Genomic DNA, 24,473 nt, shown 5'->3' with positions numbered 1-24,473 from the left:
AGTGCAAGAGTGTTTCAAACCCTCAAATGTTATAGTTCTGAATCTGATTAATAAAATTTATGATTGTGGTATTTTGCTATTTTCATGCATAACATTGACTACATTCTACAATATCTCACTTTATCTGATCTGATCAGCCAGCATGAGTGATGATGAGCTGTTCCGTATAACTTTTTAGATCCCAGTACAGTTCATGAACCCTCCGGTACTGTGATCAGTTCATCAGAGACAGTTGATAGCTCCTTTTAATAGCGTGGCACATTATGGGCGGCAATGTCCCTTTCATTGTGTGATCTCCCTGTACACTAATATTGAAGCCAAATAGTTCCTTAACTGGTTGATCTAATGCAGATTTGTATTAGTATCTATGGTCATGCTTTTCCTAATGAATAATAAACAAAGACTTTTGATCTTGGCAACAGAATCTGCACATTAATGCAGTAGTAGTTTTCCTATGTCTGGTACATTTTTTTCCCAGGCTGTATAGTATCTGTGTTGTGCAGTTTTGGAACAGACATGAAAGTGAGACTGTTTTTTTCTCTTGCCAGCAAGTTTATATTCAAAATATATGATTGACAGTAGATGGCTATAGTTTAGGTGTTCATGGTGAGAGAGCACTAAATAAATGACACCTCCTTGTTTCCTCATGGTGAATAGTGACTTGATAGAAGAGTTCAAGTCCAATGTTGCAATGTATCTTGAAGCCCATGGGTATTCTATAAATGTATTGCAGCAGAGTCAATACTGAAAGGTGTCTGAGGTTTGAATGTTTGGGATCCATTTCTTTCTATCCTGCCCACCCAGGATTGATTTCCCTAACCTAAACTAATGTTATTTCTTTGTTCTAACATCTGTTTTCTGTCCTTTGCCAAGTTAAATTCTGCTTGACAGGAAAAAAATCATCTCCTCCTTTGTGAAGTGTGGGCTCTCTTCCCATTGCTGTGTTAATTTACAGTGCAGTGAGATTTTTTTGGTTGCGAAAAACTGCATGAAATTTCCTATAATGCTTGAAACCAAATCATGGTCAAATAGAATTACAACGAGTCATCATATTGAAATGTGCACCTGCGCCTCCCTGTTTCATGATAAGTCTGCTTTTATATTCTAGAATTATATTCATTCTGTAATCTATTATCTTTTACTCCTCGTTACATACATGTATGTGAGTGGGTCAAAGACTAGTCACTAATTTAGACAGTTTTTCAGCTACAATGCAAGAACTGTAGTAAAGCAAAAAGAAATCTATTCATATTGTTTTGCTGTTAATTTTTAAATTGCGTTAGGGCCCTACTGATAACCCACCGGCTTAGTTTTCCGGAGTATGGGGAATGGGGTGAGAAAACACTGAAAGTATTGAACAAATCACATAAAATATGTAAAGAAAGAAGGTGTGTAATGAGCTAGTGTCAGAGACATATAAGGACACCATTGCTAGTCAGAGACTGTCAGTTTTGTGTCACTGGCTGCAAGTACTTCTGAAATTAATTTCTTATTTGATTATTCTTGGGATTTGGACGTCATTGACAGTGCCAGCAGTACTTGTCGATTAGTAATTGCTGCTAAACTGAGGAGACAGTTAAGCACTCTTTAAGATGGCTCCGGAGTTGCATGTGGCACTAGATTGGTAAATGATGACAGATTTCCTTTCCTGAAGCACATAGTGAATCTGATATTTTTTTATATAATGATTAATTTGTCCAGTGATCATCAGATAATTTGTTTGAATTTACACTCTCCAGCTACTGTGGTGGAGTTTAAACTTATGTTTTAGGATTATTAATGCAGAACTTGGCTGCTAGCTAAACGCAGTGTTATTGTACCCCATCTATCATCCAAAACATCAATCACCTTTGTTCCTGATTAGTGGGCTTCTTATCAGTTCATGTACTGCAGTCCTGATTTGAATGACAGAAGACTTGCTTAATTCTGACCTACGTTTGAAGATCCTGTGGCACACTCCATAGTGTGAGTGGCATGAGAAGTGAAACCCATAATGCAAATTGAAGGCATATCAGTGTTAAATCAGGTGTCAATAGAGTTGCTTTAGTGAGATTTATTCAACTATTTCTAGAGTCAGTTTGGAAATGTGTCAAGATGTTCCACTTATTTTGGGACTTGTTGATTAAGTATGCCAGTAGAGTGACAAAGAGTTACAGTCATAAATTCTTAATAGCTTAAAACCAAATTGAATCATCAGCCCAGCTTTCAGTGCTGTTCATGAATTAGTTCTATTTTGTTCCTCTTGAATGTCAGAATATCAGCTGAAGAATGTACATATTCACTACCTTATAATATATCAATCCAATACTTCAAACATGCTTTTTTAAATACAGAATTTATTTATATCCATGGGTTGGGGGTTACTCTTAGCTACCCTTGCTGCAATCATGTCAAATGAGCACTCTTAGCTGATAGAATCAAAATAAAAAGTTTTAAGGTACTAACATTACTTACAGCAAAAAGGAAGGAAACATGCATCAGCACGTCAACATCTGAAACATTGACGCATTACCTCTATTACTGTATATAGATGTTCTATCTGTTGCCAGCGACATTCGGGCTTGTTTTGTTTAATTTCAGGTTTCCAAGAATCGTGGATTCTCATGTAATCATCAGCTTTAAAGCAGATTGTGTTAATTTGTATTTAAACTCCAGAACTATTTAATGGATAAAACACAATGTTAGTTTCTTTTTTCACACTTTGAAAATAAGATTCAAAAGATTAGCTTTGTTTGTCATATGTACACTGAAAAATCGAAACATACAATGAAATGAGTTGTTTGCATCAAATTAAATCAGCAAGGATTGTGATGGGGACAGCCTGCAAATGTTGCCATGCTCCTGGTGCCAATGTAGCATGCCCACAACTTATAAACCCTAACTAACTCTACATCTTTAGAAAGCAGGAGAAAACTGGAGAGGACAGCGATCCACACAAAATGCTGGAGGAACTTAGCAGTCCAGGCAGCATCTATGGAAAAGAGTATAGTCGACATTTTGAGTCGAGACCCTTCATAACCCAATCATTCCTCCTTACCTCTGTTCTAAAGAGTCACCCCTCAGTTTTGAGGCTATACCCTCTAGTTCTGGATATCTTACCAGAGGAAACATCCTCTCCACATCCACCCTATCTAGTCCTTTCAGCATTCAGTAGGTTTGAATGAGATTCCCACTACCCCTGCATTCTTCTAAACTCCAGTGAATACAGGCCCAAAGCTGCTAAATGCTCCTCATATGTTAACCCCTTTATTCCTGGAATCATCCTCATGAACCCCCTCTAGACTTTCTCCAGTGACAACACATCCTTTCTGAGATAAGGGGCCCAAAACTGTTGACATATGCGTCCGGTGCTCCCGATGTGGGCTTTTATATATTGGCGAGACCCGACGCAGACTGGGAGATCGCTTTGCTGAATATCTACGCTCTGTCCGCCAGAGAAAGCAGGATCTCCCAATGGCCACACATTTTAATTCCACATCCCATTCCCATTCTGACATGTCTATCCACGGCCTCCTCTACTGTAAAGATGAAGCCGCACTCAGGTTGGAGGAACAACACCTTATATTCCGTCTGGGTAGCCTCCAACCTGATGGCATGAACATCGACTTCTCTAACTTCCGCTAATGCCCCACCTCCCCCTCGTACCCCATCTGTTACTTATTTTTATACACACATTCTTTCTCTCACTCTCCTTTTTCTCCCTCTGTCCCTCTGAATATACCCCTTGCCCATCCTCTGGGTCCTCCCTCTCCCCCCCCCCCCCCAATCTTTCTTCCCGGACCTCCTGTCCCATGATCCTCTCTTATCCCTTTTGCCTATCACCTGTCCAGCTCTTGGCTCCATCCCTCTCCCTCCTGTCTTCTTCTATCATTTTGGATCTCCCCTCCCCCTCCAACTTTCAAATCCCTTACTCACTCTTCCTTCAGTTAGTCCTGACGAAGGGTCTCGGCCTGAAACGTCGACTGCACCTCTTCCTAGAGATGCTGCGTGGCCTGCTGCGTTCACCAGCAACTTTGATGTGTGTTGCTTGAATTTCCAGCATCTGCAGAATTCCTGTTGTTGACAGTACTACAAGTACTATAAGACTGTTGTCTTATGAAGATTTAGCATTATCTCCTTGTTTTTATATTCAATTCCCAGTGAAATAAATGCCAACATTGGATTTGACTTCTTTACCACAGACTCAACCTGTAAATTAACCTTCTGGGTGTTTTGAACGAGGACTCCTAATTCCCCCTTCACCCCTGATGTTTGAACCTTCTCTCCATTTAGATACTAGTCCGCAATATTGTTCCTTTTACCAAAATATATTACCATACATTTCCCAACACTGTATTCCATCTGCCACTTTTTTTGCCCATTCTTCCGAATTGGAACATAGAACATAGAAAACTACAGCACAATACAGGCTCTTCGGCCCACAATGCTGTGCTGAACATGTACTTACTTTTGAAATTACCTGGGGTTACCCATAGCCAATTTGACTAAGTCTTGCTGCAATTTCATTGTTTCATCAGCACTACCTACCTTCTATCTTCATATCATCCACAGACTTTGACACAAAGCCATCAATTCTATTATCCAAATCATTGTCAAACAATGTGAAAAGTAGTGGTCCCAATACTGACCCCTGAGGAACATCTCTAGTCACTGGCAGCCAACGAGAAAAGGCCCCTTTTATTCCCACTCGCTGTATCCTGCCTGTCAGCCATTCCACTATCCATGCCAGTATCTTTCCTGTAACGCCATAGGATTTTATCTTGTTAAGCAGCCTCGTGTGTGGCACCTTACTAAATGTCTTCTGAAAATCCAATTAACTGACATCCACTGCCTCTCCTTCGTCCACCCTGCTTGTTACTTCCTTGAAGAACTCTAAACGATTTGTCAGGTAAGATCTCCTTTCACAGAAACTATGCTGACTTTGATTTACTTTATCATTAATCTCCAAGTACCTCAAAACCTCATCCTTAATATTGGTCTCCAACAATTTCCCAACCACTAGGTTAGGCTAACAGGCCTATAATTTTCTTTCTTTTGCCTTCCTCCCTTCTTAAAGAGTGGAGTGACATTTGCAATCTTCCAGTCCTCCAGGACCAAGCTAGAATCAACTGATTTTGAAAGTTCATGACCAATGCATCTGTTATCTCTTCAGCAACCTCTCTCAGGATTTTGGGATGTAGTCCATTTGATCCAGGTGACTTATACACCTTAAGACCTTTGAATTTGCCCAGCACTTTTTCCTTTCTAATAGCAATGTCACTCACCCCTGCTTCCTGACACTCTCGGACCTCTGGCACACTGCTAGTGTCTTCAACAGTGACAACAAATGCAAAGTACACATTAAATTCATCTGCCATTTGTTTGTTCCTCATTAATACCTCACCAGCATCATTTTCCAGTGGTCCAATATCAGCTCTCACAGTTTACTCTTCACATAACTGAAAAATCTTTTGGTATCCTGCTATTATTGTACTGACTAGTTTGTTTTCATATTTAATCTTTTCCCTTCTTGCAGCTTTTTTAGTTGCCTTTTGTTTGCTTTTAAAAGCTTCCCAATCATCCAACTTTCCAGTCACTTTTGCTACATCATATGCTCTTTCCTTGGCTTTTATGCAGTACTTAACTTCCCTTTAAAAATGCAAGCACGAGAAAATCTGCAGATGCTGGAAATTCAAGCAACACACACACAAAATGCTGGTGGAACGCAGCAGGCCAGGCAGCATCTATAGAAAGAAGAATAGTCGACGTTTCAGGCCGAGATCCTTCGTTAGGACTAACTGAAAGAAGAGATAGCAAGAGAGTTGGCAGGGGGAGGGGAAGATCGGAAATGATAGGAGAAGACAGGAGGGGGAGGGATGAAGCTAAGAGCTGGAAAGTATTTTGGAAAAAGGGATACAGAACTGGAGAAGGGGGAGGATCATGGGATGGGAGGCCTAGGGAGAAAGAAAGTGGGAGGGGAGCTCTGAGGAAAATGGAGAGCAGGCAAGGAGTGATTGTGAGAGGGGAAAAGGGGGGGGGAATAATAAATAGATAAGGGATGAGGTAAGAAGGGGAGGAGGGGCGTAAATGGAAGTTAGAGAAATCAACGTTCATGCCATCAGATTGGAGGCTACCCAGATGGAATATAAGGTGGTGTTCCTCCAACCTGAGTGTGACTTCATCTTGATGGTAGAGGAGGCCATGGTCTGACATAGCAGAATCGGAATGGGACGTGGAATTAAAATGTGTGGCCACTGGGAGATCCTGCCATTCACCACCATTCAGGGCCCCAGACAGTCCTTCCAGGTGACGCTTCACGTGTGAGTCAGCTGGTGTGATATACTGCGTACGGTGCTCCCGGTGTGGCCTTCTATATATTGGTGAGACCCGACGCAGACTGGGAGACCATTTCGCTGAACACCTACACTCTGTCTGCCAGAGAAAGCAGGATATGTACCTGTGCAAGTTTTTCTTAAATGTTAAAAGTGAGCCCGCATTTACCGCTTCATCTGGCAGCTCATTCCACACTCCCACCACTCTCTGTGTGAAGAAGCCCCCCCAATGTTCCCTTTAAACTTTTCCCCCTTAACCCATGTCCTCTGGTATTTTTCTCCCCTAGCCTCAGTGGAAAAAGCCTGCTTACATTCACTCTATCTATGCCCATCATAATTTTATATACCTCTATCAAATCTCCCCTCATTCTTCTATGCTCCAGGGAATAAAGTCCTAAACTATTCAACCTTTCTCTGTAACTCTGTTTCTCAAGTCCCGGCAACATCTTTGTAAACCTTCTCTGCATTCTTCCAACCTTATTAATATCCTTCCTGTAATTTGGTGACCAAAACTGCACACATTACTCCAAATCTGACCTTGCTAATGCCTTATACAACCTCACCATAACATTCCAACTCTTGTACTCAATACTTTGATTTATAAAGGCCAATGTACCAAAAGCTCTCTTTACGACCCTATCTACCTGTGACGCCACTATTAGGGAATTTTGTACCTGTATTCCCAGATCCCTCTGTTCTACTGCACTCCTCAGTGCCCTACCATTTACCTTATATGTTCTACCTTGGTTTGTCCTTCCAAAGTGGAATACCTCACACTTGTCTGTATTAAACTCCATTTGCCATTTTTCAGCCCATATTCCCAGCTGGTCCAAATCCCTCTGCAAGCTTTGAAAACCTTCCTCACTGTCCACTACACCTCCAATCTTTGTATCATCAGCAAATTTGCTGATCCAATTTACCACATTATCTTCCAATCATTGATATAGATGACAAATAACAATGGACCCAGCACTGATCCCTGTGGCACACCACTAGTCACAGACCTCCACTCAGAGAAGCAATCCTTCACTACCACTCTCTGGCTTCTTCCATTGAGCCAATGTCTGATCCAATTTACCACCTCTCCATGTATACCTAGCGACTGAATTTTCCTAACTAACCTCCCATGCGGGACCTTGTCAAAGGCCTTACTGAAGTCCATGTAGATAACATCCACTGCCTTCCCTTCATCCACTTTCCTGGTAACCTCCTCGAAAAACTCCAATAGATTGGTTAAGCATGACCTACCACGCGGAAAGCTATGTTGACTCACCCTAATAAGTCTCTGTTTATCCAAATACTTGTAGATCCTATCTCTTAGTACTTCTTCCAATAATTTACCTACTACCGACGTCAAACTTACCGGCCTATAATTTCTCGGATTACTTTTAGAGCCTTTTTTAAATAATGGAGCAACCTGAGCTATCCAATCCTCTGGCATCTCACCCATAGATACCGACATTTTAAATACGTTTGTTTATCTGTCAGGGCCCCTGCAATTTCAACAGTAGTCTCCTTCAAGGTCCGAGTGAATACCCTGTCAGGTCCTGGGGATTTATCTACTCTGACTTGCCTCAAGATAGCAAACACCACCTCCTCCTCTATCTGTATAGGTTCCATGACCTCAGTACTTGTTTGCCTTATTTCCATTGACTCCATGCCAGTTTCCTTAGTAAATACAGAAGCAAAAAAACTGTTTAAGATCTCCCCCATTTCTTTTGGTTCCATACATAGCCGACTACTCTGATCTTCAAGAGGACCAATTTTATCCCTTACTATCCTTTTGCTCTTTTGCTTATACCTGTAGAAGCTCTTTGGATTATCCTTCACCTTGACTGCCAAAGCAACCTCATGTCTTCTTTCAGCTCTCCTGATTTCTTCCTTAAGTTTTTTTTTGCACTTTTTATACTCCTCAAGCACCTTATTTGCTCCCTGTTTCCTATACATGTCATACATCTCTCTCTCCTTCTTTATCAGAGTTCCAATATCCCTTGAGAACCAAGGTTCCTTATTCTTATTCACTTGCCTTTAATCCTGACAGGAACATACAAACTCTGCACATGGGACAACATTTGGAGAACAGTGATCAGGTTTAGAATAGTTATGGAAAAGGCTAAGATCTTATCGAGTGTGAAAAGACTTGATTACAAAAGGGCTATCTTCAGGAAGCTAATGGGAAATCTGCTACCAAATTTGAACAATGTGGAGATGAATTAATCATCGGCACTGTAACCTTGAGGATAAAAATAGGGGCATATAATGCTCCCTTGATGGATAAACATGTAAAATTTAAAATGGTGCAGAAAAAATCTGATGAAAATGTTAAGACTCAAAATAGAACAGTTAAAAATGTAGAGTACAAAGACCTGTCTCAAGCAATAAGTGACTGAGAATTGATTGTTGGCAAGTAATACAAGAAGAAGCCCAAATTCCTTTGTTAACTCAAGTAAGTAATCAAAGAAAGGGTGTTACCGTCAGTGACAAAAATAGAGATAACTATTCTTGTGAAAGGTTGAGGGCATTAGATTTATCTTCATCGGACCACAATCTCTTCCACATTTCTGCCCCCCAGCCCCCACGATCTCTACATTACTCCTGTTCTTCCTGTCAATCCATGTGAAATCTTTATTGTGTAGTGTGTAGGACAGGGAAAACAGACATCTGCAAATTTACAGATGTGCTTTCCGTAGGAGTCCAAAATTAGCCTCAATGAGTTGTTCAATAACAGTGCAATGCAATATTAAATGGTGAGGTATCAACCGTACTCACAACATGCACTCTTCCCTTCGGTGTATAAAGTCACAGTGGCATATTGCCTACAGAGTAGGCACAAATTCCCCTTCACGTACTGTATAGAGATGCCATGGGTTAGAATATGGCATGCATTTACTGCCAGCAATGGATGGGGGACATCTGATATTGTTGTGATGCATGTGCACGGCATGTACACCAGTATGTTTAATTAGCATTGGGAATATAGTGAACCAGATGAACAATAGAAAGGTTCCACCTGGGTCTTTCAGGTGCAGAGCGATACCTAGTGCTTTGGTCCAAATGTGAAGTTCAAAAAAGCGCTCTGTTTACCCCCTCCACCAACCTCCCCCAATCACCCAACCTGTAGAGGCAACGTGTCTGACATACATGTCCTTTCCCAGAAGTACAGGAATCTGAAGTGTCTTGACACAGAATCTAAATCAAGCATGGAACTAATCCTAGTGTCAATCAGTTGCCTGGCTTGTTGCTGGTGTTGTTTAATTCATTAACCCAAGAATCAGCTAAATAAAATTTCTGATCATGAGGAAACTGACTCCATATTTTCAATTTCATGGCAGCATACAGATGAGTGGCCAGGTTTGAGCCTAGTACATCAAAGGTACTGCTATTGGAGAATAAGCCAGTCCTGCATGGTAGCAGAGGGGTTAGTGCAGTGGGTTTCCTCCAAGTGCTCTGGTTTCTTCCCATATTCCATTCCAAAGGCATACGATTAGGGTTAGTGAGTTGTAGGCATGATATGTTGGCACCTAATGTGTGACGACACTTGTGGTCTACTCCCAATACAATTCTCAGACTGTTATTCATTTATGTAATATGACGCATTTCATTGTAGGTTTCGTTGTGCATGTGACAAATAAAGCTAGTCTTTAATGTTTTAACTTGGGAAAAGACTGGAACCAAATGTCCAATTAGACAATGATGAAGCAATGGAAGCAGATGGATACAGTGTCAAGGACCGTAGGCAGGTTGAGAAGGACAGAACGATAAGTCACATTCGTCCAATTATGTTATTTTTGACTTTGATCAGGACACTAGCTTATGTGATAGGTTATAATACGTTGAAGGAATTTAGAGAAGAAAGTGTGCTTAGAAAAGATGTGGTAGCTTACTGGGACAAAATGATATAAAATTTGTTTACAGATGTGATCAATAATTATGGCAGATTTGAGGGGGAAGTGTACTGTCCCTGTGGAGGGATAACCGGTAACATTATTAGCTTGCTTAGCAATCTAGTAAGGAAGTTTGAGTGGGAAGAGGAATTGTGGGAACAAAATTGTGAGTGGTAGGTTTGATACACAGATAAGATGACTTTCCATAGGATATGATGGAAGGAAAATCTGAAGAATGTGAAAGCTTAGGGCCGTGACAGTACAAATATTACAAGTTTGACTCAGTGGAACAGGAATGAAGAGCAAAGTTCATGAGATGCTTGATAACTGAAGTTGAGGGGAAAGAAAGGGGAAGAAGATGATTTGCAGTAGAGAAAATAAACGGAGGTTATTTTTGCAGGTTGATTCTAGAATACTGAACACCCTTGGCAGTTTCGAGTGCAATCTAAGTGCTCTCTGAGATCCAGCCAAATTTTCTGGTGAACAGCTAAATGAGTTGCCTGCTATGTCCATCTAATTCTCTAAAGATTTCTTAAAGGGAGACGCATGTAAAATGTTAAAATACCATCTTGGAAGCAATTTTTACCCATTATGTGGTTTGTTATAAAACCTCATGATATGAAGTAATCTTTAGGCATCAGATCGCCAGGCAGAGCTAAAATGAAATTATAAGATTTATGACTGCTTTGGAAATTCCTTTCACATCATAACCATGACTTTGAAACTTTGTGACCAAGTGAGGTATTGTGTAGCCGTTTTGGCACAGCCTTTTAACTTCTAATAGGTCACTTTGATAGATAAACTGTCAGGCTGCTTAGATTAAATTATTACCTAATCCATTAGTTAGCATTCAATGACACTTAAAACTGTTCTCTTTCTTACTCAAGACTATAGAATCCAATTGGAGGTGTGGGCGGCATAATCTTCAGAGAATCCAGTGTCGGTCAGAAAATAGCAAAGGTGTATACTGTCTTCAGTATGATGATGAGAAAATAATCAGTGGTCTGAGGGATAACTCAATTAAAGTGAGTATTGAAAATAATGTATGATTGGAATTGTCTTGCCATTTTAATATGCAAACTCCCATTTATTCCAATGCAAAACACTGTGCTTTGCTTGGGAACCAATAAGGAAACAAGATGTTTTAGATCTAGAAGCAAGTCATGACAAAATAATCTGGTAATACATGAGTGTTTATAATAGGAATTTGTATGAAAATTTGATATCTGAAACCATGATCTTCTGTCTAAACAAAGCAAACTAAAGTGTGATGTTACTTGCTGTAACAGATTGAGAACCTACAGAAATAGTATAATAAAGATATGTAATGCACAGGCACCCCCCCCCCCTTCATAGCACAACAATCCAATGGTTTGGATGTCCATTACAAGAGAGGTTAAAAATAGATTAAAGGAAAATGTGTCTAAAACCAAAAGAGCAATACACACGAGTGTTAGGAAACATTTGAATTTGGCAGCGGAGGATTGAGAAGTTAAAAAGGAAGTGGAAAGAAGAACAGTGCACTGTCCCGAAGACTTGAAGGCAGCCACCGTCATTCTGGTGCCCAAGAGAGCAATAGTAACTGGCCTAAATGATAACTACCCAATGGCACTGATTTCAACAATCATGAAGTCCTTTGAGTGGCTGGCATAAAAGCAGATAAAATGCATCTTCTGGCTATACTGGACCCTTTCCAGTTTGCCTACTGCTCAGATCAGTCATTGACGATGCCATAGCCTCAGCCCTCAACTCTGTTCTGTCCCACCTAAAAAACGATGCCTTATATGCCAAGATGCTGTTCATTGACTTCATCTCGGTGTTTAATATGATCCCTCAGAATCTGGTGGGTAAACTGGTGTCGCTGGGACTCAACAGCTTTCTCTGTAACTGATCTTTGATTTCCTAATGGAAAGATACCAGTCAGTGTAAATTGGCAGCAACATTTCAAGCTCCATCATGCTGAGCACTGGTGACCCCCAGAACTGTGTGCTCAGCCCGCTGCTGTTCCCTGCACTGCCAGGTTCAGCTCTGATTGTCAAGTTTGCTGATGATACTACAGTTATTAGTATCAGCAACAATGACAAGTCAGCATACAGGGAGGATGTTGAGAGGCTTGTTAAATGTTGCGAAAACAGCAACACGTCTCAACATGCACAAGACGAGATGATAGTGGACTTCAGGAAGACACAAATCGACCACTCTCCATTGCACCTCAATGGCTCTGCTGTGGAGAGAGCGTGCACACAATGGATGATGTAACCTAGACCCACAGCACTTCCTCGCTAGTCAAGAAGGCACAGCAACATCTACACTTTCTGAGGAGATTGCAAGGTTCCTGCCTCCATTCTAACAATTTTCTATAGGAGCACTATCGAAAGTGTCTTGTCTTGCTGCATCATTGTGTGGTACAGAATTTGCAAGGCATTGGACTGCAAGACCCAACAGAGGATAGTTAAAACTGCCAAGAGAATAATTGGAGTCTCTTCCCCCACCCCTATTTGCCAGGAGTGTTGCAGATGAAGGCCCAGAGCATTGCTGACGAGCCCCAACACCATCCCACAGTCTCTTTGACCCACCACTGTAAGAAAGGAGATACAGTAACATCAGGATTAGAACTGCCATCCTGTGTAACAGCTTCTTCCCTCAGGTTGTGAGACTAATAAATATCCTAACACTACTGAGGTCTTGTCATTTGGTCAGTGTGCTGTCTACTGTATACTCTACTTTTTACTTGTGCTGCATGCATTTTGAATTGTATTTTATTAACCTATTTATGGTAATATTTTGATTTGTGTGCTGTGTGCATTATATGTTCAGGAGTAATGTTTCGTTTGGTTGTATATTTACAGTCAGATGACAGTAAACTTTAACTTGAACTTGAGTAAAGTAGCAGTAAATATAAAGTCAGATTTTGAAAACTTTTATCGGCATGTAAGAAGGATATGCTGAGCATCTAGCCCTGATAAGCAAAAATTAATCTGGGTCACTTGAGATTGGAGAAATTGTATTGAATAAGGGAACAACAGAGCAATTAAACAAATATTCCATAGAGACAGACTAAATAAGACACAGAAACCCCTCCTGTGTAGTGGAGAGGGCAGATTTTCAGTGAATCAGGATCCTTTTTAAAAAAATAGTGAAGCAATTATGGTGCTGAAATTGATAAATTTCTATGGTAAAACCTACATTGTACAGTTTAGCTTGGTGTCAGTGGTAGGGAAATGTTGGAACTTGTACTAATTATATGGTAACTGGACATATAGAAAATAAAGATCGGATTCAAGAAGTGGAAGGCAGGCCTGACAAATCTATTAGCCCTTTAATGAGATTTTAATATGATAAGGAGGAACCAGTGGATATGATGTACTTGGCCTAGCAGAAGGCCTTCAACACAAGAGGTTATTATGGAAAGTTAGGCACATGAGATTGGAATTAACAAACTAACATAGATTGAGATTGGTTAATGGAAATAGTAGGATAGAATTAAACAGACTATGTTTCTTGAATTAAAAATTGGGTTCCAGATAGTGGCACAATGTGGGTACTTGTATTGTCTGGAGGATGCAAGACGATATCATGGGGATATATACAGGACAAGTGAATGGCATATAAGGTGTAAAATACAAAAGTAGCAAAATAGAAAATTCATCTTTTAAATGTTGAAAAATCAAATGTTGCTTTTCAGAGACGCTTTAGGGCACCTTGTACAAGAATCACCAGAAAATTAATGTTTAGATCCACAAATGGTGTGTTGGAATTTATTGCAGGAGAGTTTGAGTAGAAGAATAAAGACTGCAATTATGTAGAATCCTAGTGAAACTGCACTTGAAATATTATATATGGTTGGGCTCCCTGCCTAACAAAACTCCTTCCCTACTTCCCTCTTCACAGGAGACAGTGTTCTGAAGCATCAGATTGATTCTCGGGATTCTTAATTCTTAAAGGGATACAATCCTCCATTGTTAAGTTATCTAGGACTGTCTCAGAATAAGGAGTCACTCTGAGAGGAACCCAGAGTGTAGTGAATCATTTCAATTTTCCATTCAAGAAGGCCCTGGAAATTCATGTGCTGAGTATATTTGTTTGATTTTAAGGAAATCAGGAGACATAGGGTTAGTAAGGGTGAGTGGCAAAACGGTTAAAGGTTAGAACTGGCAGGTGGGGTGAAATCGCCTACTCATGTTTCCCCATCCTTTGATCTTGAATCCTGGACTTGTGTTGTGCCTTGGTTTTGATACATTGTTTCAGTCTGAGCATAAGAGCAGCAGTAGGTCCCTCAGTACTTCAAACAGCCCTCCATGTATCTGCTGTGCCAGTTCCCTATAGCCCCCAATTCTCAATTATTTCAGAAATATATCTGCTTCCTCTTTACACACCCCTAATGATCTCGCTTCCCCAGCCCTCTGGGTAGAGAATTCAAGAGGTTTACCATCTAACTGTGTGCCTCAGTTCTAAGTAGTCTTCCCTTGTAGCCATATCCTCACTTTAGTCTGAGTTCATTTGCACACTTAAGGGTACCAGTTGTTGTGATTGTACCAACGTGACACATAGCTACAAATGTCTGGTGTCTTCTGTTGTTAGAGGCTTCATAGCCTCAGTGATAGGCCAAGTGAATGCGCAGGAACAAATGGGATACAAGGTGGGAAACGTGAAACCAAAAAAGCAAAGCATTTTCTTAAATGCCGAAGAATGTTGATGTTCATAGGTACTTTGTCACTGGCATATGATTGTGCAATCTGAGATTCAGGGTATGAAAGACTGAAAGATTTGGTGCCTTAGTCAAGAGAAGGTTGATTATTCCCTAATCGTTGATTACAGCTCTAATCATAAACTTAGATCTGCGAATACTGGTTTGCACAGTGTTCCTAGAGCCAAGCGTATACGAACTGTTGATACAGCCTTTGGCTCTTGTGCACCAAAAATCTGGAATACTCTAGCGACTGAGATACAGTAGGCTAGTGCTGTGGAACATTTCAAAACACTTCTTAAAAACATACTTTTAAAATTTGGCCTACGTATGGGATTACTTAATGTCTGTTGATGTTGATTTATATAATTTGGTATATTTGATTACATTTTATTATATTTGACTATATAGAAAATTATGTTAGGGATATACAAGATAGAGGCAGGAAGGCTGTTTCCATTGGTAGGTGAGACTAGAACTCGGAGACATAGTCTCAAGATTTAGGGGAGTGGATTTAGGACGGAGATAAGGAACTGCTTTTCCCAGAGAGTGGTGAATCTGTAGAATTCTCTGCCCAATGAAGCAGTGGAGGCTACCTCAGTAAATATATTTAAGACAAGGTTGGATAGAATTTTGCATAGTCGGGGAATTAAGGGTTATGGGGAAAAGGCAGGTAGGTGGAGATGAGTCCGTGGCCAGATTAGCCATGATCTTATTGAGCAGCAGAGCAGGCTCGACGGGCCAGATGGCCTAATCCTGCTCCTATTTCTTATGTTCTTATTCTGTATAATGTACATCTTAAGATTTTTAATTTTGTTTCATATTTTTATGATTATATTGATTTATCTTTACAATCTATGTAAAGCACTTTGAGCCTGCTTCTTAATATATGAAAGCCGCTGTAGAAATGAAGTTATTATAAGAATGCTGGGTATACCGAGAAATCTACGTTGAAGAACTGTCACAGGGGAAGGGGAGGGAACGTCGACTCAGACCATGAGAGGCCTGCATCAGGCATTTTCATGCCTCACAACTCTCAACTAAACGATTAATCTCTGTGACTTAAGAAACGTAAGACCAAAAAAAGGGTAAATCACAATATTAGCATGATTGAAAAGTAAATTTGCAGGAAAATTTCTGACACATGCAAAAACACCAGGGTCTCAGTCCAAAACATCGACTATTTATTCTCTTCCATCGATGCTATATGGCCTGCCGAGTTCCTCTAGCATTTTGTGTGTGTTGCTGTGTAAGAATTCCCAACTTGTTGATAAAGGTTGAGGATGGGTTTAGTTCTGGGAAATAAGATTAGATTAGATTATGAGAACACTCAATCCTCTTTTATTGTCATTTAGAAATGCATACATGCATTAAGAAATGATACAATGTTTCTTCGGAGTGATATCACAGAAAACAGGACAAACCAAAGACTAACACTGACAGAACCACATAATTATAACATATAGTTACAGCAGTGCAAAGCAATACCATAATTTGATGAAGAACAAACCATGAGCACGGTAAAAAGAAGTCTCAAAAGTCCCCAAGTCGATCGACTCCCGAGTCTCCGATAGCAGGCGGCAAAAGGGAGAAACTCGCTGCCATAAACCTTCAGGCACCGTCAACTTGCTGATGCCTTGGAAGCAGCTGGCCACAGCCAACACTGAGTCCATCCGTCGGAAAACTTTGAGCCTCCGACCAGCCCCTCCGATACAGCCTCCTGAGCGCCTTCGACCTCGCTCCGGCCGCTGAAACATGCAAAGCCGAGGATTTCGGGGCCTTCTGCTCCGGAGATTCCAATTACCACACAATAGCAGTGGCAGCGAAGTGGGCATTTCAGAAGTTTTCCAGCTGTTCCTCTGTACTCTCACATCCGTCTCCATCAAATCAGAATTGTGCACGGTCCCCTACTTGACAGATAACAGATATTCATCACCGGAGAGGCTGCGCAGGCTGCCATCGCGCCACCATCTTCTCCTCCTCCATGAGTGAGTGAAAGGAAGATCAGTGGGAGAGCATTCTTGTAACTATCAAAATTCAGTGAGATTATACAAAGCTTTGGAAATGGACAGGGATGGAGGGTTGGAGTTTTAAGTTTGGATAAAGCCAACTTTACCATGTTGAGAAGTGGATTTAAAAAAATGGACTGACAAATGGATAACATTTAAGGAGGTTTGGAGGTTCAGGCTGAAAATGCTTTTGGAAAGAGAAGGGATGGGATTGCCAAGTCAAGAGCTCCAGGATTGGGGTCCATATTGGGCAAGTGACAGCAAAAAGCAAGAAAAGGAAGCTTTGTCACAAACTAGCTTACTGTAGAAGCTTTAAAGAATATGAATTTTTAAAAGTATATTAGAAGAAAAATAAGGAAAGCAAATTAAGGATGTTCCGAAAGTAAGAGTTCTTAATATTTATGAGTGAAGTTCAGATGTTTTAGTGTTCAGTCTCTTGCCTTTTTTTTGGTATATAAAGTGGATTCTGATTAATTTGCTCACTTCGGGCGTTCTTTCATCAATCAATTTCCCAGCTCTTTACTTCACCCTTCCTGATTTCACCTTGTGTTTCTTCCTCCCCTCCCCCCATCTTAAACACAAAATAATCTGCAGATGCTGGGATCAAAGCAATACTCACAACATGCTGGATGAACTCAGCAGGTCGGGCAGCATCCGTGGAAACGATGAGTCGATGTTTCGGGCCAGAACCCTTTATCAGGACTGAAGAGGGAAGGGGCAGAGGCCCTATAAAGAAGGTGGGGGAGGGTGGGAAGGAGAAGCCTGGTAGGTCCAGTTGAAAAATCAGTAATTTGAAAGACAAAGGGGTGGGGGAGGGGAAGCAGGGAGGTGATAGGCAGGAAAGGTGGAAAAGGAATAGGGGAAAACACAATGGGTAGTAGAAGGAGATGGAACCATGAGGGAGGTGATAGGCAGCTGGGGGAGGGGGCAGAGTGACATAGGGATAGGGGAAGGGAGGGGGAGGGAATTACCGGAAGTTGGAGAATTCTGTGTTCATACCATGGGGCTGGAGACTACCTAGACGGTATATGAGGTGTTGCTCCTCTAACCCGGTAGCCACCCACTTCAACTCTGCTTCCCATTCAGATATGTCCATACATGGCCTCCTCTACTGCCATGATGAGGCTAAACTCAGGTTGGAGGAGCAACACCTCATATACCGTCTAGGTAGTCTCCAGCCCCTTGGTATGAACATAGAATTCTCCAACTTCTGGTAATTCCCTCCCCCTCCCTTTCCTATCTCTATTTCACTCTGCCCCTCCCCCAGCTGCCTATCATCTCCCTCATGGTTCTGCCTCCTTCTACTACCCCTCGTGTTTTCCCCTATTCCTCCTTCACCTTTCCTGCCTATCACCTCTCTGCTTTCCCTCCCCCACCCCTTTGTCTTTCAAATTACTGGTTTTTCAACTGGATCTACCAGCCTTCTCCTTCCCACCCTCCCTCACCTTCTTTATAGCGCCTCTGCCCCTTCCCTCTTCAGTCCTGACGAAGGGTTCCGGCCCAAAACGTCGACTCATCCCTCCCCCCATCTTTTTACCTCCTGTCCTGATGAAGGGTCTCAGCCCAAAACATTGACTAAACTCTTTTCCATAGGTGCTGACTGACCTGAGTTCTTCCAGCATTTTGTGTGTGTTGCTTGGATTTTCAGATCTGCAGATTTTCTCTTGTTTGTTCATATCGGGACCAGTACATTTTGGCCCAATTAAGTGGCTGCCCCAATTAGCTGAAATTTCATGGAAGTAGATAAAAAAATGTAAAAAAGACAGACTACCATTTAACTGAGTAAGAAATTGTGCATTTAAATGAAATACAGAACAAATTAGAAAACTATCAATACTACTGGTGGTTGTCTTTCAAAACCGACAATGACAGGAAACCTCTGCGGGAGAGTTTTTGAAGTGGAAAAGCCATTGCTTTAAGGCAGTTCCACTCTCGAACTCAGAAGTCCAGGTCCGGTGGGATGAGTAGATGTCACAACTGGGGTCTTCCCTAGTTGCAGTGGGATGACTATGACCATGCCCTATCATGCCATTTGCTCTCCGAACCACTTTCCTGGATTTCGCTGTAGATTTCATTGGCCCAGTCCACCGGAGCTGACAGCTGACATGCTAGGACGGGCATATTCCTCCCTCTCAGAGGTATGAGTCCTGCTGGCTACCCTCACCTGGCTTAGCCCGCTTGTTGAGCGGTGTACTGGGGTATGGATGCTGTTGCATGCAAACAGCTGCTTGGAGCCCCAGGTGAGAGCTGAGTGTCCAGTGGGAACCAAAGGTAACATTCGAGATGATTGTCAATTTTTTATATTCGTGGTCAGATTATCTCGTATTCTGCTGCTTTGAGGAAGAAGCAGAAGCAGGAGGAGTTGGTAATTGTGGACAAGATTAAGGAAATTGATAAGAAATATGTTATAGCTCCTTCTGAGGAGTTATATAAACAAAGAACTGAACTTCAAATGGAACACAGTTTATTACTCTCGTCCTCGATTGTAAACCAATTAAAGAAAACAAGAAGTAAATTTTATGTACACAGTGACAAAATTGGCAAACTGTTGGCTAATCAATTGAAGTCTAATTATGCTAAATCTCAAATTAATTAGATTTATAACCAAAATGATCGACTGATACTTGATCATGTGGGGATTAATCAAACCTTCTGTGATTTTTACTCTTCCTTATATCAATCAGAGTCTCCTCGAGATTCTAAATATATGAATGATTTTTTAGATAATTTAGACTTCCCTGAGATTTCACAGGATATGGCTTCTATGTTAGATACTCCCATTACCATGGATGAGATTAAGAATGTTATTTTCTCTATGAATTTGGGGAAGGCTCCTGGCCCTGATGGGTTTACCGTAGAATTTTATAAATGTTTTGCTCCTTCATTAATCCCTTGGCTCTGTAGGGTTTTTGAGGCTTCATTGAAACTTGGTAAACTTCCTGAATCTTTTAATAGAGCGTCAATCTCTTTAATATTAAAGAAGGATAAAGATCCTGCTCAATGTGCATCTTATAGACCAATATCTTTATTAAATGTTGATTCTAAAGTTTTTTCTAAGTTATTAGCAAATAGATTAGAAAAAGTACTTCCCTCTATTATTTCGGAAGACCAAACGGGTTTTATTAAAGGTTGTTACTCTTTTTATAATATTCGTACACTGTTAAATATCGTTTATACTCTCTCACAAAATGTTCCTGAATGTATTATCTCTTTAGATGCCGAGAAAGCTTTTGATAGAGTAGAATGGCCTTATTTATTTAAGGTGCTTGAAATGTTTAATTTTAGCTCGAAATTTATATCCTGGATTAAACTCTTATATTATTCTCCTGTGGCCTCAGTCCGTACTAACTCCTTAAGTTCACCTTTTTTCCCTCTTTTTCGAGGTACTGGACAAGGTTGTCCTCTTAGTCCCTTATTATTTGATATTGCATTAGAACCTCTTGCAATTGCCATTCGAGAATCTCCAAATATTACTGGGATAACTCGGGGCTTAAAGTCCCATAAATTATCACTCTGTGCTGATGATTTACTTTTATATATTTCTAATCCTCAAAAATCCATCCCGGCTGTTTTAGAGTTATTAGCACAATTTGGTCTTTTTTCAGGTTATAAATTAAATCTTAGTAAGAGTGAACTCTTTCCGATAAATAAACAACTTCCCTTATATTATAAATTTCCATTTAAATTGATTAATAATTATTTTTCATATCTTGGGATTAAAATTACTTGTAAATATAAAGATTTATTTAAGACTAACTTTTTACCATTAATAGACCATATTACTCAACTTTCATCTAAATGGTTTCCTTTATATTTAACTTTGATTGGTTGTATTAATGCAGTTAAGATGTTTTTTTTGCCAAGATTTTTATATATATTTCAGGCATTACCAATCTTTGTTCCAAAATCTTTTTTTGACAAAGTTGACTCTAAAATTTCTTCATTTATTTGGCAGAATAAAAACCCGAGACTGGGTAAAATACATTTACAGAAAGCTAAGAGAGATGGAGGCTTAGCATTACCTAACTTTAGATTTTATTATTGGGCAATTAATATTCGACATATGAAATTCTGGTTACTGGACCAGGATATACTATCCATTCCTAAATGGGTAGTATTGGAATTACAATCTGTTCAGGGTTTTACACTTGGCTCTATTTTAGGTTCCTCTCTTCCTTTTGATTGGAAACGCCTTAAACGGGTGTCTAACCCGATAGTTAAATATACCTTGCGTATTTGGTTTAAATTCAGAAAATTTTTTGATCTTAATCAATTTGGGTTAGCGATTCCTATTTTAGGTAACATATTTTTTCCTCCCTCTTTTACGGATCGTGCTTTTCAAACTTGGAAGACTAAGGGTATTTCACGGTTTTTGGATTTATTTTTAGATGGTTCCCTTATGTCTTTTGAACAATTATCTAATAAATATAACTTATCAAGAATACATTTTTTTAGATATCTACAAGTTAGAAATTTCCTAAGTACTATACTTTCTTCCTTTCCAATGCTTCCTCCTACATACATTTTAGATACTATAATCAACCTTAATCCGTGTCAGAAAGGTGCATCGGCTATGATTTATAATATTATTATGAAACTTAGGAAAGCTCCATTTGATAAGATTAAGGTAGAGTGGGAACAGGAATTGGGGTTTACCATTTCCGTGGATGACTGGGGGCAGATTTTACAATTAGTCAATACTTCCTCTATCTGTGCTAAACATTCCCTAATTCAATTTAAAGTTGTTCATAGAGCACATATGTCCAAAGATAAGTTAGCGCGCTTTTATTCTCATATTAATCCTTTTTGTGATAGATGTCCGGGGCAGATAGCCTCTTCAACTCATATGTTTTGGTCTTGCCCTACGTTGGAAACTTTTTGGAGAGACATTTTTAATATTATCTCTAAGGTATTGAATATAGATATCTCTCCTCACCCTATTACTGCTATCTTTGGACTACCTAAAATTTCCAGTAATCTCTCCCCTTCAGCCCGTAGAATGATTGCATTTCTTACTTTCATGGGGAAAAGATGTATCTTACAACATTGGAAAGAGCTTAATGCTCCAACTACCTTTTTTTGGTTTTCTCAGACGATATTATGCTTGAATCTGGAGAAAATTAGAAGCAATCTTTATGACTCCTCATTTAAATTTGAACAGACTTGGAGATCTTTTATTCAATATTTTCATTTAATGTAATATATACCCTTCTTGTTTTTTTTTACTGTTTTTAATGGAGGTCGGGATCGAGGACGTGATTTTAAGTTTAACTCTGTTTGGTTTCAAGTTAGCCCATTGCTTTGCTTTGCTTTTAGTTAGTTGCACGGTGGGTTTTTTTTGGGGGTTTTTTTTTCCTTTTCTCTATTGATATATATATATAAAATTAGTATACTATTATGTTACCTTGGTATGTTATGTTTAAATTACATTGTAGTATTTTTTTTGTATTAATATCTTCTGTAATTTTATTATATTCTAACAGTGTATTAGTGTCTATATGGCTTACCTTTTTGTATACTTATTTAATAAAGATGATTGTCAATTTCTTCAAGTACCTCATAGTTCCTAACTTGTTGAAGTAGTGAAATTGTTTCACTCTTACTTCCAGTTGTTTCTGGCATTTCCAAGTCTAAAAGCTTGAAAATGCAGTGATCAACACAGTTCTGACTTATCTGGCTGCTTATTTAGAAACCATAGAAACCATAGAAAAACTACAACACAGAAACAGGCCTTTTGGCCCTTCTTGGCTGTGCCAAACTATTTTCTGCCTTGTCCCACTGACCTGCACACGGACCATATCCCTCCATACACTTCCCATCCATGTATCTGTCCAATTTATTCTTAAATGTTAAAAAAGAACCCGCATTTACCACCTCGTTTGGCAGCTCATTCCATACTCCCACCACTCTCTGTGTGAAGAAGCCCCCCAATGTTCCCTTTAAACTTTCCCCCCCTCACCCTTAACCCATGTCCTCTGGTTTTTTTTCTTCCCTTGCCTCAGTGTTCCCTTGCCTCAGTGGAAAAAGCCTGCTTGCATTCACTCTATCTATACCCATCATAATTTTGATAATTATCAAATCTCTCCGCATTCTTCTGCGCTCCAGAGAATAAAGTCCTAACCTATTCAACCTTTCTCTGTAACTGAGTTTCTCAAGTCCCGGCAGCATCCTTGGAAACCTTCTCTGCACCCTTTCAACCTTATTAATATCCTTCCTGTAATTTAGTGACCAAAACTGAACACAATACTCCAGATTCAGCCTCACCAATGCCGTATACAACCTCATCACAACATTCCAGCTGTTATACTCAATACTTTGATTAATAAAGGCCAATGTACCAAAAGCTCTCTTTATGACCCTATCTGCCTGTGACGCCACTTTTAGGGAATTTTGTATCTGTATTCCCAGATCCCTCTGTTCTACTGCACTCCTCAGTGCCTTACCATTTACCCTGTATGTTCTACCTTGGTTTGTCCTTCCAAAGTGCAATACCTCACACTTGTCTGTATTAAACTCCATCTGCCATTTTTTAGCCCATTTTTCCAGCTGGTCCAAATCTCTCTGCAAGCTTTGAAAGAACTTCCTCACTGTCCATGGCATGCAACTTAGCCAGCGAGCACTGTGAGGGTCATGTTTTTTGACTTCTCGTGCGTTCAACACCATCCGCCCTGCTCTGCTGGGGGAGAAGATGACAGCGATGTAGGTGGATGCTCCCCTGGTGTCATGGATTCTTGATTACCTGACTGGCAGACCACAGTACGTGTGCTTGCAACACTGTGTGTCCGACAGAGTGATCAGCAGCACTGGGGCTCCACAGGGGACTGTCTTGTCTCTCTTTCTCTTCATCATTTACACCTTGGACTTCAACTACTGCACAGAGTCTTGTCATCTTCAGAAGTTTTCTGATGACTCTGCCATAGTTGGATGCATCAGCAAGGGAGATGAGGTTGAGTACAGGGCTACTGTAGGAAACTTTGTCACATGGTGCGAGCAGAATTATCTGCAGCTTAATGTGAAAAAGAGTAAGGAGCTGGTGGTAGACCTGAGGAGAGCTAAGGTACCGGTGATGCCTGTTTCCATCCAAGGGGTCAAGGTGGACATGGTGGAGGATTACAAATACCTGGGGATATGAATTGACAATAAACTGGACTGGTCAAAGAACACTGAGGCTGTCTACAAGAAGGGTCAGAGCTGTCTCTACTTCCTGAGGAGACTGAGGTCCTTTAATGTTTGCCGGACGATGCTGAGGATGTGGTGACCAGTGCTATCATGTTTGCTGTTGTGTGCTGGGGCAGCAGGCTGAGGGTAGCAGACGTTTACATATTACTATTTAATTATTTATGGTTCTATGACTATTTATTATTTATGGTGCAACTGTAACTTAAACCAGTTTCCCCCCTGGGATCAGTAAAGTATGACTATGACTACACCTCCAATCTTTGTATCATCAGCAAATTTACTGATCCAATTTACCATATTATCATCCAGATCATTGATATAGATGACAAATAACAATGGATCCAGCACTGATCCCTGTGGCACACCACTAGTCACAGGCATCCACTCTGAGAAGCAATTCTCT

General features: G+C 40.3%; 1 protein-coding gene across 10 annotated transcripts in view; it reads left to right on the top strand.

The window, feature by feature from the left end:
- LOC134349428 (F-box/WD repeat-containing protein 11) overlaps nt 1–24,473 on the top strand; it is a 304,136-nt gene that overhangs the window by 169,969 nt on the left and 109,694 nt on the right. For all 10 annotated transcript variants that reach the window (XM_063053711.1, XM_063053710.1, XM_063053717.1 and 7 more), the window contains one exon: nt 11,083–11,220. In XM_063053711.1, the coding sequence (XP_062909781.1) occupies nt 11,083–11,220 (138 nt within the window). The remainder of the gene's footprint in view (nt 1–11,082; nt 11,221–24,473) is intronic.

This window comes from Mobula hypostoma, chromosome 7 (genome assembly GCF_963921235.1).
Source record: "Mobula hypostoma chromosome 7, sMobHyp1.1, whole genome shotgun sequence".
NCBI lineage: Eukaryota > Metazoa > Chordata > Chondrichthyes > Myliobatiformes > Myliobatidae > Mobula > Mobula hypostoma.
The sequence above is the reverse complement of the archived record's forward strand: the minus strand, read 5'-3'. Positions and strand labels throughout refer to the sequence as shown.